Below are 15,408 nucleotides of genomic sequence, written 5' to 3' on the forward strand. Positions count from 1 at the left end.
GGGATTCTGGCCTGTCGGGATTCTGGCCTGTCGGGATTCTGGCGTGTCGGGATTTTGGCCGTCGGGATTTTGGCTGTCGGGATTTTGGCCGTCGGGATTTTGGGCGGCACCGGTTTATTTCTACTGCATCTTGATTGTAGTATAATAATATTTTTACTTTTACGTATAACTACGTTTTTATTATAACTAATTGCTTCAATTTTCTTTGAAATGTGTGAACAAAAACTTGACCGATTTATCGGTCGAACTGTGAGAATGCGCCTTTACATACCAGTGGTACTCAATAAGTGCCAGTGGCACTGTAGAATATATTATCTAAAGTACTACTTAATAAGATGAATAAATTCATTGGAATTTAATTATTGATAACAGATTAAAAAAATATCTTACGTAAACGTAAACGATCTATATATAACGGATGCCACCTAAGTAAAATGCTAGTTTTAAAAATGGCAATGTTCCAGTGCTTGATTTTAGTTCTCGTAGCTACTTTAGCATTCGATAGTGCGATTGCAAATGATGTAGCAAAACCGTGTGAGTCTGATTCTTGTACGATCGGCAACAATTGTAGATGTTCTAGTCAAGCGTCACCTCTAGGTGGAAATCTCACAGAGTATCCTCAGGTACGATCTGACAATTTTATTATTATTATTTTGCTTTATCAACTTGTTATATTTTAAATATTCTAGTTAAATATCACTGAATTTTAATACCAATATAAAATTATTTTGGTTCAATGTTTCTTATTTCCTGAAATTACCTTAGAATTTAGATGACTACTTTTTTGAGTATTTTATGAAAAACTGCTTTTATTCTGGGCTAATTAGCAAAATACAAGGAAAAGTTATTTACCAGCAATTTTATTGCTGGAATCGAATCTTATTATTGTATGTATCAATAATATAGGTATGCAAAGTCCGCAGATAGTGTGCTACTTTTTTTATAAATAAAATGGCGCACGAAAATCGTGTTTTTTTCAATTTTTGCTCTATAACTCCAAAGATTTTAACATTACACCAAAAACACTCAAATAAAAATTCACCGCAATTAAATTCTGCATAGAGACGTTCTTTTTCCCGATTCATTTCGACGAAAACTTTCCACGGAAAAAGCGGGTTTTTCCAACAAAATCTTTAATTTTCAACTAAAATTTTAGATAAGTAATTGTTAATCAATAATTAAATATCTTGGTAATGTAAAATCCCTTTTCGTATAGATTATAATTCCAGAAGTGGATGGAAATTGAACGAACAGTTTAGTAACAATTTAATTGTTAATTAAAAATTTACGGTCACTATAATAACGTCAATAATTATGATGCATAAGAGTAACTATGATTTTTTCATAAAAAGACACTATACCTATCTAGTGTACTTTACAGAATTGAAATTGGACTATTTAAGCGACCTCGGGAATATTTTAAAATTATAAACAATTTTTTGGCTTATAAACAAATAGAATATCTCGGGAAATATTAAACTAAATTAAATTGTGAAAACGGTATTCGAAAAACAGCGGCAGGACGCTTCTTTTAAAATAAAAAACTTTTAATTATAACGAGTGGTTCCTGAGATACAACCGGTCAAAATTGACCGAAATTTACGGCAAAGATATAAACAACAGGATCATAATTTTCAAACCATCACCTTTTCATTTTTGTCCTCTTTCTCCACACCAATTTTCATATCTTTAAAATGCTCATAACATATATTATTATAATAAAAACTATCGATAATACGTGTGAAAATTTCCAAAAATAGCAAAATTCCAATCAAAAATTAGGTTGGAGAAAATGTAACCCTCAAAGTTCAAAATCGGTATACGTTATAAAAATGCATTTTCTCGACTTCCCATGGAGCAATTTCCTTCATTCTTTTTTTGATCCCTAACAACTCGAGCAGAGCCATCGAACTAACGTATTATTAAATGTTAAACTTTCTTTTGTTTTGTTATAATAGATTAATTTATTTATAAGAACAGAAAACTACATATTTTTTCCAGTTGTAGGCTTTTTTTTAGATAAACTTACTACAAGTGTACCTTTTAAAGTTAAAGACATAAATATTCTCATTTGAGAGTTGTATAATTATTTAAACAATTTTTATTTAAACAAATTAAAATTTTGTATTATAATAAATAAATTAATTTATTATAACAAAACAAAAGCAAGTTGACATTTAATAATGCGTTAGTTCGATGGCTCTACTCGAGTTACTTGGGACCAAAAAAAGAATGAAGGAAATTGCTCTATGGGAAGCCGAGAAAATGCATTTTTTTAACGTATACCGATTTTGAACTTTGAGGGTTACATTTTTTCCAACCTAATTTTTGATTGGAATTTTGCTATTTTTGGCAATTTTCACACGTATTATCGATAGTTTTTAATATAATAATATATGTTATGAGTATTTTAAGGAAATGAAAATTAGTGTGGAGAAAGAGGACAAAAATAAAAAGGTGATGGTTTGAAAATTATGATCCTATTGTTTATATCTTTGCCGTAAATTCCGGTCAAGTTTGACCGGTTGTATCTCAGGAACTGCTCATCATAATTAAACGTTTTTTCTTTTAAAAGAAGCGTCCTGCCGCTGTTTTACGAATACCGTTTTTACAATTTAATTTTGTTTAATATTTCCCGAGATATTCTATTTGTTTATAAGCCAAAAAATTCTTTATCATTTTAAAATATTCCTGAGGCTGCCTAAATAGTCCAATTTCAATTCTGTAAAGTACATTAGATAGGTATAGTGTCTTTTTATGAAAAAATCATAGATATTCTTATGCATCATAATTATTGTCGTCATTCTAGCGACCGTAAATTTTTAATTAACAATTCAATTGTTGCTAAACTTTTCATTAAATTTCCATCGGCTTCTGGAATTATAATCTATACGAAAATGGCTTTTACGTTACCAAGTTATTTAATTATTGATTAACAATTACTTATCTAAAAGTTTAGTTGAAAATTAAAGATTTTGTTGGAAAAACTCGCTTTTTCCGGGAAAAGTTTTCGTCGAAGTAATTGGGAAAAAACTCGTCTCTATGCAGAATTTAATTGTGCTGAATTTTTATTTGAGTGTTTTTGGTGTAAAGTTAAAATCTTTGGAGTTATAGAGCAAAAATTGAAAAAAACACGATTTTCGGGCGCCATTTTGTTTATAAAAAAAGTAGCACACTATCTGCGGACTTTGTATACCTATATTATTAATATATAGGATCATAAGATTCGATTCCAGCAATAAAATTGCTGGTAAATAACTTTTCCCAAAAATGGCCTATTCTCCGATAATCAGCCCAGACTATTTTAAAAAATGACTTGTTTCCCGAAAAACTAAAATCTTTAATCTTTAATAAATCAGAAAATATTGACTTATTTTAATAACTTGATATAACAAATTTTGCTTACAATTTGTCAATCTATCGATTCATGGGGTTATTTTTAATAAAATAATTTTCACCAGCGAGAAGGGGTTACTTTTATTTCTTCAGGTATCCTCTAACCAATCATCAATTTTCATGAAAATCGATGGAGGTTTACCGAAATCGGAGGTAATAGTTGATTTTTACCTTCATACACTGCACTAAATATTATGAAGAAAGTGACAATTCGCCGAAACGGTTGAACAATGTTAAATACCGTATGATTTCAATAGGAAGTCCTACCACGTTGTTAGCCCCTATGCCTTTTTGAGTACAGAAAATGCCATATGAGATCAGAAAAGAAAAGGAAATTTATAGTAAACCGAGTTCATTCTTCTGAAAATGGAATTTTCCTTAGTTTTCGCCAATTTTCCAAGAAAAAATTTTTCCCAATATGGGACGTGAATTGTAAATTGTAAAATTCCCTCATCTTCCTTAGTCTCAGCATCCGTTATGGCTTGCAAATTGTAGAAGCCTCGGAGGTGTTACCAGAGAAGGTTCCCATTGTTTTCAGTCTGGTAGGATGTAGAATAATATTTTTGGATGTTGTTTTATGTGCTATTAGATTGAAAACTTAGTTTTTTGCTAGCAGTTGCCGCTAGGGCATCCCTGCTATTTCGTTCGTTGAAATCCGTGACTGCACACCGAGGTTTGTCCTAGTTGGGTCAGAGAGAGCAGCATATGTGCCTCCTGATGAGAGACTAATAAGTTTCGAAACCGGTAGAGGTGCTTGCTGCACTCTCTGATTGAACTGGAATAATGATGCGGCTGTAGTTTCGTGTTGCATCGAAATTGAAAATGGTTATACATTTTTCATAAAAATTTTCGTTTTCACGACCTGCCGTTATATTTTTGAAAATAGAATCAATATTTCTCCATCCATTCGTAAAATGGCATAAGGGAGAACATCGTTGCAAGACGTGCGATTTTATTTACAAAACAAAATTGAATCTCCACGCAGATTTCCCTAGGAAACTCTACAGTTTTCACATATTTTACTCTTCCTTATTTCATCTCTATTAATACCCCTTTATCATGTTTCATGTATAGGTTACGTTTTTTTATGATATATCCTCTTTCCATTTTCCTTATTTCCTGGTAAAAGGATCTGATTTCCTTTTTTTGAAGTTTTCTTCTATCTCTTTGAATTTGTTTTTGATGTATTTTCTTTTTCTGTTATTTCATATTCTCTTCATAGTTCTCCTCAATTCTCTTAATGCTTTTCTGCTACTGTCAGTATTATTTTTTGTTTTTTAATCTTATTTTTCTAATGATTTTAATGTCTTACTTTCGTTTTGTGTTTTCTATTAGTTTAAGATTTCTTTATTCGTGTTTGAATCTGCTTCTTTTTTCCTTTCCCACTATTCTTCTGGGTCTAATGTTGCTGGTTCTTCGGTCTTAGTAAATCTTCTGTGTACTAAGTGTGCTAAGAATATACCTATCTATTTTTTTAACAAACTCATTATGTTTAGCAATACATATTTGCTTTAAAAGCTTGGTTAAGAGAACTTTCGATTCTTGTTTTGCCAAACTGAATCAAATTGGGTATGGTATACTTACATGTAGGTAACACAGAAATTTCATGTCCCCTTTTTAAAACTCTAAAACTATTTAAATCGTGAACCTGGTCCACCCATTTTTTCTGTAGAAACCAGAAAACATGGCCAACAATACAGTCTATTTTCTTGCAACCACATAACCAAGGATTTTCACTGTACCAACTAAATTTAAAATATCGAACTACTTTTTTTGATTCCTTTTTTAAATTGTTTAAAATAGGTCTTCCATTTTCTATAATCTCATTTTTTTTCTTCAAAATTATACAAGGAGAATTACTTTTCAAGTAGTTGATCGATTACGCAGCGACACGCATCCATGGTTAACTGCACGCACATTTTATAGGTACTGTAACCTGTAACCAAATTCAAATCTAGTTACAGGGATACTGATATACACAGCGCGCTCACGCCGTTGCTCCTTAAAAATTTTCAGACACTAGCCGGTTCCGAGCGACAGAGAGGATGTAACCACAAATGAATCTGGTAACAGAGTATAATAAAGTGCAACTGAGTCACATAAACTCGCCAATATTTTCGTGTGTCTACGAGTAGTTGGCTATTTACTGAATTAGGTACTATTAACACATAGTATAATAATATATTTCTATTGGTAAAAATATATAGGTAAATGGAATTATTTCATATTAGTCATAAAATATTTATTTGCACGATTTTTAACTGTTACCAATGGTAACAGTGATTACATGGACGCTTCGCAAGTGACTAGAACCCAAAGTTTCAGAGCATTTGACAGAGAGCCATTTCCCATAAGGTTTCTGCGGGGTCCTTTATAGCTGAAAACCTGAAAACTACCACCACTTAACATGTAGAGCGGAAATGATTATAAAAAAACGCACATGAAAATTTTACATAACAATAAGGGAAAAACTATTTACAAAATTAAATTATCAGTGAGAAAAATGACCTTTTTTATTTTGTACAACCCGTCTGAAGTTTGAAATGAGTTTGGTGCAACTCATTAGTGAGTTGAGATATTTTCATCTGTTAGTTGAGATCATGGGCGCCCATACCCATGGGCAGGGGGGCCGTGCCCCCCCCTAGCTTTTCGTGTGCTGTATACTATATATGGTTATCCAAATTATACAAAATATAATGTGCAACATCTTCACGTCTGCCCCCCTGAAAATATTCATATGGGCGCCCATGGTTGAGATCTGTATCGATTTTTAATGAAGTTAGTTCTTGAAAAAACGGCCTCGCACACGTAAGTGAAGCCAAATATAGTACAAAATTTCATTGTCAAGGATTTTCCAAATTGCCAAACACTATATTCTGAATTTAATGGCGGTCCGTACAAAACTAGCCCACGGTCCGGATGCGGACCGGGGTCCGCCATTTGGTGACCCCTGCTTTAGGTGACACATAGATACCTATCCTATCAAATAAGAAAAATTCAAAGATATTAAATTTTACTTCTAAACGATTATCTGTTAGATATAAACTCAATAGGTATTTGTTCTTTATTTTAGCTGATTAGTTTAACATTTGATGAAGCTGTTACACAACACATCTACGACAACAGTTGGATTACATTGCTCGGAAATATATATAATCCAGATGATAAGCCAATTAGTGGAACATTCTTTGTACCACATGAGTATACGAGCTATCAAAGAGTTAATGATTTGTACAACTTTGGATTTGAAATTGGTGTGCACTCAATTACGTAAGTCCTTATTTAATAAATTGTTAATATATCCATTAGCACGATGTATTCAAGAGCTATCTAGTCTTTATTCGAAATTAAAGTATTATAATTAACATCTAATCCGAGACATGAGTGTTGTCTTTTTAATAAAAAATTAAATAAAATCATATATTTCTAATAGATATTAAGCAGTAAAACTTAATCAAACTACTTCAACTTTTTTAAGTTAACACTGGTGTGCCTCAAGGTTCTATATTAGGCCCAATATTATCCTCTATATACATATCAAATTTTTCTTCTACTTTTTTATCTTGTTCTCAAACAACATTATTATGCAGACGATACTCAGCTTTATATATCATTTAGTTTAGATGAATGTGAACAGGCGGTCCAAGCAATAAATTATGATTTACTCAGCTTACAAATTTTTTCCCAAAATCATTATTTAAAATTTAATGCATTAAAAACTCAGGCTATTATTTTCGGGAAATCAGCTCATAGGAAAATATTTTTGGAAAATTACTCAAAAACAATTATCTTTGGTGATGATAGTTTAGTTTTTAGTAAAAAAAATTAAGAGCCTTGGTGTGTGGTTAGATGAAGATTTAAGATTTACGCATCACGTCAGTATGTGTCTACAAAGAGAATACGCGGTACTGAAACTGTCATATCAAAGCCGTAATATATTAAACAGAGCTACCAAATCTATGTTGTGTAATGCTCTAATTTTATCAAAACTTAATTACTGCGATATACCTACTCTGCCCTCCTAAGACAAAAGGTCCTATCTGCAAAAATTCGGATTTTCAGGTTTTTGTCTCACTGGACTCTTAGTTCAAAACTTAACATATTTACTACGTCAAAAAGCCGTAATTGACAGGCAGTGATTCAAAATTGCCATATTTATTTTGTCCTAACCAACAAAAGTTAATCAAAAACCAAATAAAATTGTCCTAAAGTAATATTGCTAGACGAGTATGTTCGAAGTTGGCTGAATATATGCAGATAGGACAATGTCTCTTAATATAGAATGACGTTTGCAACACGTGACTCAACAACATAACCTTAAACCCCAGTAAGGAATAACTTCTGACTGTGCAGTTTGACGTGTATCGGTGTGAATTATTGTTGGTATTGTTAGTTTTAAAAACAGTAAATTGAAAGAGGCAATATATTTGAAGAATTACAATGGATACTGAGTAAGTACATACTATTAGGCAATTACCTACTTTAGATATTTCTGAATGAAAAATGTGATAGAAGTCATGTGTTATTTGTGCGGGAAAAATAAATACTGATTTTTTTTACGTGAATATAATTTATAGATACGTGTAACTTATTTTTAAACTGCGAGTGACTTTGTAGAATTAGTTTTTTAATATTTATTTAAATTTTAAATAAATATGTATTTGTTTATTTTTAGATTTTATGTTTCATTTTTGTTTCAGAAATGCTAGTCGTTCCAAGAGAATGGTTAAGGCTGCGTTAAATAAAAGCCTACAAGAAAAAATAAGTGTAATCAGCCGGAAGACTAAAAAACCACGGTGTGTAACGAAAGATAATGAGTATATACCTGAAAAAGGTGAATCTGAAGAGACTGAGACTAGTGAAATAGAAAACGAGCCATTTTCAACGGATTTACACTTATTGAAGAACAATAAAGCGACTTCAAAAATCAACTAATATCAGACATAATAATAATGAGGCACACCGAAAACAAGGAATCTATGCAAACGAAAGCAACAATAGCGCAGGAAGATTTCTTATCAAATAGTATGCCACCACTTGTAACCAATTTGGATTATAATTTTATTGTTACTATTCTAGAAGATGCTGTAAAAAAGGCAAGCCATACATCAGAGAAAATTCGAAGAAAAGCCTAGTGAACGACAAGTGAAAAAAATTAAAATTTATATCGACAATCACAATGTTAATAAGGAAGTCTGTAAATGTCCAATGGACTGCCATAGAAAAATATCAAAAACTCGACGGGAATCTATTAATAAACAATACTGGACCCTATCAAAAGATCAACAGCGGTTATTTATATTCAAATGTACCAAACAATTTCCGAAACGAAGAGATACCTTGAAAACTGGAGACTCGAAACGCACAAATATTTTAAATATTTTCTTTCAGTGAAAGAAGGTTTAGAAGTAAACGTCTGCAAAGTATTTCTCTTAGCCACGTTAGGATTTGACAAAAATAATGATACGAGTTCTCAAAAATATAAGAGTTTGTGTGAAACATTAGACGAAGATTAAGGTTTTTATATATTTTGTGATTTCTTTTTTACTAATAAATTAATTTTCTTAATATTCTAAATTTATTAATTTAATAGGCACTTAGTACCTATTAATTAATGTTTCTTTATAAATGGGATCCTTTCTACTAAGTTAATTAGTCTTAACTACCGATATATTCAAATATCTTTTTTTGTGATGATATAAGTGCAAATAATATTGTACTATTTAATCCAATAATTATCAACTAACTCAGGCAGAAAATCTTAAAAATCTTGTGATTATCAATTTTTTTTGGCAAGCAATTATTAAAAAAACCGTGATATTTCAAAACTGTAATTTTGCAGATAGGACCTCTTGTCTTAGGAGGGCAGTACTTTATCACGCATGTCTCACAGAATTCGATTCCCGGAGAATACAGAAGTTGCAAAATTGTTGCCTGCGTTTAGTTTTCGGAATCAAAACATATCAAAGTATAAGAAGTAGTACCTTTACTACGCTCAAATGGTTAAAGATGAAAAATGGACGAAAACTACATGCTTTATGCTTCTATCATAAAGTCATTAGGGATAGAATGCCTCCATATTTGTATGACAGAATAACTTATAGGACTGACGTGCATAATCTTAACCTTCGACATAAAAATTATCTCACCTTATCAAGCCATTCAACACATTTTTTTAGACGTTTATTTTCCTTTTAAATTGTTAACTACTATAACGATTTGTGTGATAGCTTTCGAATCATGTCCAGGACAATGTTTAAAAGAAAACTGTTTGAGCTTTTGTTTAGTGAACAGTAACATGACTATATGAGAATATACCAATTGCTATTTATAAGACCTATTAAGTTATTTAAAATTAACATGAAGTAAAACTCCCTAGTGTAGTTGGTATATTTAATAAAAATTCTAAAAATTTTTAAAAATCCAAACGGATTACGTTCATAACGTTTTCGGACCTATCAGTCCATCATCAGTAAACTCTCTGTCCTTGCTAAATAGCCACAATGCCAAACACTGGTTAAGATGTATATTCTAACTACATAGTGAAATTTGTAAAATAATTTGGCTTACGTTGGATGCCAAAGGATTACTACTAGCAACATGATGCTCTACTCCATTAATTAAGAGATTTTTTTATATATGATTAGGTCTACATTGAACTACGTTTAGTCTGTCAATCAAACAGACTAAACGTAGTTCAATGTAGACCTAATCATATATAAAAAAAACTCTTAATTAATGAAGTAGAGAATCATGTGGCTAGTAGTAATCCGTTGGCATCCAATGTAAGCCAAATTATTTTACAAATTTCACTATGTAGTTAGAATATACATCTTAACCAGTGTTTGGCATTGTGGCTATTTATCAAGGACAGAGAGTTCACTGATGATGGACTGATAGGTCCGAAAACGTTATGAACGTAATCCGTTTGGATTTTTAAAAAATTTTTAGAATTTTTATTAAATATACCAACTACACTAGGGAGTTTTACTTCATGTTAATTTTATTTAACTAGATGGTATACAGCCAACCTTCGGGTATTATCCCGTTTTATTTTTATTTATTTTTTTTAGTTATTATTAATTATAGATATTTATTTACATTCATTATTGACAGCTGTACCTAAGTACTTCTGAATTATAATACATATATAGATTTCTTATAAATCATTTAAGTTAGACTATGAATTGCAACGTTGGGGGGGGGGGGGCGACTACGAACTCCCCCACGCTACCTAGATTTTAATGGGTTCAGTTTTATAGTACGAGTACGATTAAAAGTACATTTATAGTTTTTATTTTACTTATATATACAGACATATTTATATAGTTTTTATTTTACTTTATTGTATTCAAAAAGGAACCCATTTCCCAAAGCATGAGCGAAAATTTTAAATGATTAAATAATTAAACTGTATAATCGAATAAAGTTTATTTATAAATCTGCATTAACTTATATACAATAACAAAAACTACAGATTGACAATGCTTAATTCTAATGTCTGATCGATTAAAATAAGTAAGAGTGAACAATATATTTTAGATTTTAAAAGTTAGCTGCATAATAATTTAGCTTAAATAATTTATAGTAATGTTAAACATTAAGCTTAAATAATTTAGTTTAAATAATTTTAAACATTTAGCATATTTTCAATAAAATCAACTTTTCTTTTTGCCGTTTTATCAAGTTTTTTTCGAATCTATGTGCAGTTCTAATTTTCACATATACTTCTGCTTGAAAATTTATCAAAATGTCTGTAAATTTAAATATGTCAGGATGTGATTTATAAAAACATTCGTTAAATTTCGAGTGAAATGATTTACATGCGTTTGTAGTAAATATAAGAGATGATGAATTTGAAGCTCACATGTAAGGTGGAAATGTTGAATCTTCCGTTAAATAATTATCAACTAGGTAATCACAAAATTGCAAAACTCTGTCATCTTCTGGCATAATATTAAAAAGTTCATCAGAAAACAAGTCACCAACATCATTTGGATCTAAATAAGGAATGACGAAAAACAATTTTAAATATTTTCCAATATCAGTTGGATTTTTATACTCCGAGGACAAACCTAAATTTTGAATTTTTCGGTACCAATTTTGTATTAAATGAAATTTGCAACAAAAAATAATAATGCCGGAACACACTAACTTGGCTGCATTTTGAATTGCTATTTCAAAATCAGAAGTTATTCGCTTCGGTTTGAAATTTAAATTCAAATCTGTACATATTGTTATTAATGTATCAAAAGTACTTTTGTACGATTGCTATGATTTATTTGGTAACAGACAAAATACTAGAGGAATATAAAAACCATTTTTGTAGCCATGTATAGTAAACATCTGACAAAAATGTTTAGAACAGTATTGAAAAGTTCCATCTACATACAAAGAATCTAAATTACACAAAAAGTAAATATTTGTAACACAACTAAAAATTGCGGAATTATTTTTCGTAGATAATAAAAAGGTTTCACCTGCATTTGTTTTTAAATTTAAGTTCACTAACACTTGTAGAACTTCTTCCTGTGACTTGGGCAATGCTGGTGTAATTTCCGTCTAGCAGCATAGATATTTCTTCGAACGCAAGAAATGTCTTTCGTCGTCAGCGGTAAATTGCTGACATTTTCCTTCCTCAATTGCTTGTGGACAATCTTTAAAGGTCTTTCACATATATATTCTACAGCTTTCCTCTTTGTAGAATTACTAATAATTTGCCGGTCAACGTGGACATTTGGAGCATGATTATGCTCCACCGATGCTTTTTCAAGAATAACGTAATTTTCATCACCTTCCTTTGTGTGCACTTTTTGTTGACACCCTTTTTTGATGCTTCGCCATCTAACTTTTCCATCTTTGGAGACATTGAGCTTTGAATATTTATATTCATTAATTATTAATAAAAGTTCTCCCCTTTGACTAAACATAGTTGTTGGATTCGCCATTTAAAAGTTAAACACTAACGAACAAAACCGGACACTATACCGTAATACTTGCAACTGAAGTGAATAACTGAAAATATTTATATTCTTACTTTCAACTATAATCAAATTTGGAATTTCCGGTCATTAAGACTTAATCCTTAACTTTCTCTGCGATGGGGCAGCAGGTACTTGGGATTAGTGGGCCCAGGTAGTTCGTGGGACAGTTAGATAACGCCGCTTGGGGGTTAGGTGGAAGAGCAGATGTATGTTGTTGTCTCTTGACAGCAATATACAAACTGAATCTCGCCCTATAAATAGATTATAAATCCTTATTTTATAATCTGTAAATATTAATAAAGACAATATCCTGTGGAAGTTTTTTGTCGGTTTTTCTATCAGGCGCGGCCCCCTGCGAATGGGGGTTGCTTTCTGGGTATATAAAGACATTTATTATTATTATTAATATTGACTTATGTTGACATGAGTTTAAAATGACAGTGGTTTAGATGGGTAAACTATTCATGCATTAGTGGAATAGATTTCTAGCATCGCCCGATGGCTTGATTAAGTCTGGGTTTACAGTTTACTTTAATCGTTATCGACACTCACTTCATCTTACCTCGTTAGAGGTCGCGAAAGGCATGCGGTGGTATAATATTTCAAATATTTACCAACTAGTCGGTGCGTTTTGGTTTAATTCAGTGTTGCAAAGCCTCTTTGATAACGGGTAAACCTAGAAACACGTGTCAGAGGATGGTAAGAGACTTCGAATTGAATCGAAATGATAAGAAAACATATGAATGGCCGAGAACCCGTATGATAATAATATTATTGTATAATAATATTGTATGATAATATTAAATATTATTGTTTCGTAAATTACCGAATGATTTCGAGCTAAAATCATGATGATCGAGGCTATTTTGCCAGAAAATTAATGTAGAAACTAATGTTAAGAAGTCAGTCATTAAAGAAAAAATATGTGTGAGAGACGTAAAAAACAACTGTTGTGTTATGGAGACCATAAAGATTCCAGAACTAAAATCATAAGGAAAAGAAAATCAGAAAGAGCAAAATGACTCAGAAAGAAAGACCATAATAAGGGCGGATCCAGGGAGGGGGCCATGGCCCCCTCCGAGAATTTAAAAAATATATAAATTTAAATATTTGCAGTTCAAATGTTTTTAGTTTCAAATACATATTAAATGTACAAAACAGGGGATAAGTATGTATGTATTCTGGACTACAATTGAACAAAAGCAGTAACGGAAGCTTCAAGAATGACATAGGATGTTTTGTAAATCAAAATGTTGATAATTTTACAAAGTGCAAATTGTTAGAACGACCTTGGCAGCCATCAAAATTGTATTAATTTCTATATTCTTCACACACAAAGAATAAAAAAGAAATGAAGCGTTACTGAGTCACCAGCTCTTAGAACAAGTGAGTTGGTTGGTACTTTCGCACATGCAAAAAGGATTGTTTTGCAAATATTGCGTTTTATTTTTCTAATCAAAATATGGTCATAATAAAGGGATGATAGCCCAAAGCCTTGTCACTAAACCTTTAACATCCTTCGTCAAACTGATGGGCAAAGACTTAGCCATACAGTCCCATGAAAAAACATCATACCACAAGGAGTACGTTCCGGTTAGGCTAGATTTTCTAGAAAGTTATCGCAACCCGCAAAAGTCAGTCATTAACCAGCAGACTCTCAGAGGTCTAAACAGGTACAAGAAAATAGAGAAAGACTACGATCAATAGTAGAGTCTATAGTGTTCTCAGTTCGTCAAAATATTCCTCTAAGAGGCCATCGTGATAATGGCCTTCTGTTTCTGGACGAAGATGCTGGATCTAGCAATGAGAGGAATTGTTAAAGTTTAAGATCGCATCAGGAGATAAGACTATTAAAAAACACCAATTTACAGCATCTTTCCGAGCAACATACATTAGTAGCACTAGTCAAAATCAATTGATAACATGTGGTGAAGAAATAATTAAACAAATAATGAATCAGGTTCAAAGTGCAAATTATTACTCTGTCATATTTGACAAAACAACCGACTTATCCCACGTGAAACAGCTTTCTATAAATTTGAGTTACATACAAATAACAACATTCGTGAAGATTTGTCAAGTTCATATTTATGCTTATGAGAACATAAAAAAATAATTAGTGAAAATCAAGAAAGAGGGGAAAAACAAGGCGTGACAGGAGAAGCATTGGGAAAAATAATAACTTAAAAATAACTTATTGAAAGAACTGACTTTGATAATACTTTAATGACGATAAGTTTAGAATGACTTTATGTCACTCAAAAGTATGTAAAAAGTGCCTTAAAATTCACCATTGCAACTCTAATTTTTAAAAATTACCCCCCGGTACCCCCACCCCAAAAAACTTAATGGCCCCTCCCGAAAATCGGTCCTGGATCCGCCCTTGGACCATAAGACTCAGAAAAATAGACTAGAGATTAAAGAGGTGTTTATGTTCGTTAACTTTTCCACATTAAATTAAATAATAGACTGAAAAGACATAAGACATTTGGTAACCGGTGAATTGCTCGAATGCAATTGCTCGAAATCAATTGCTCGAATTCAATTGCTCGAAAATCAATTGCTCGACATGAAAATTGCTCGAAATACAAATTGCTCGAATAAAAAAGAAAATTATATATCTAAAATATTTATTCAAAATAATACAAACTATAGACATAAGAAAGATTCTTGAATTAGGACAAATTATGTGGTATGTCACATATATAATAGTATATTAATTTATGCTGAAAAAGTATTAATTACAAATCTAAAATATCTTTGAACTTTTAAAATAATAAGAAAAATTACGGTTTTGATTTTCTCCCGTTATGCTAATTAGGGATTATAATAATTTCCAGGTATTAGGGAAAGATTAAAATCATTAAACACCCATTAACATGCTTACCCATTACCAATGTTTCTTTATTGGGTAAGTATTATTAATATGTTGCATTATTGTGATTAAATATTTGAGATATATAATTCTCTTTTATATTCGAGCAACTTGTATTTCGAGCAATTTTCATGTCGAGCAATTGATTTTCGA

General features: G+C 31.3%; 1 protein-coding gene across 1 annotated transcript in view; it reads left to right on the forward strand.

The window, feature by feature from the left end:
* Positions 1–370: 370 nt before the first annotated feature.
* LOC114327461 (chitin deacetylase 8) overlaps positions 371–15,408 on the forward strand; it is a 37,229-nt gene continuing 22,191 nt past the window's right edge. Inside the window, exons 1-2 of the mRNA XM_028276090.2 lie at positions 371–623; positions 6,470–6,666. Coding sequence (XP_028131891.2) covers positions 435–623; positions 6,470–6,666 — 386 coding nt within the window. The 5' untranslated portion in view covers positions 371–434. The remainder of the gene's footprint in view (positions 624–6,469; positions 6,667–15,408) is intronic.

Source organism: Diabrotica virgifera, chromosome 4 (assembly GCF_917563875.1).
Source record: "Diabrotica virgifera virgifera chromosome 4, PGI_DIABVI_V3a".
Taxonomy (NCBI): domain Eukaryota; kingdom Metazoa; phylum Arthropoda; class Insecta; order Coleoptera; family Chrysomelidae; genus Diabrotica; species Diabrotica virgifera.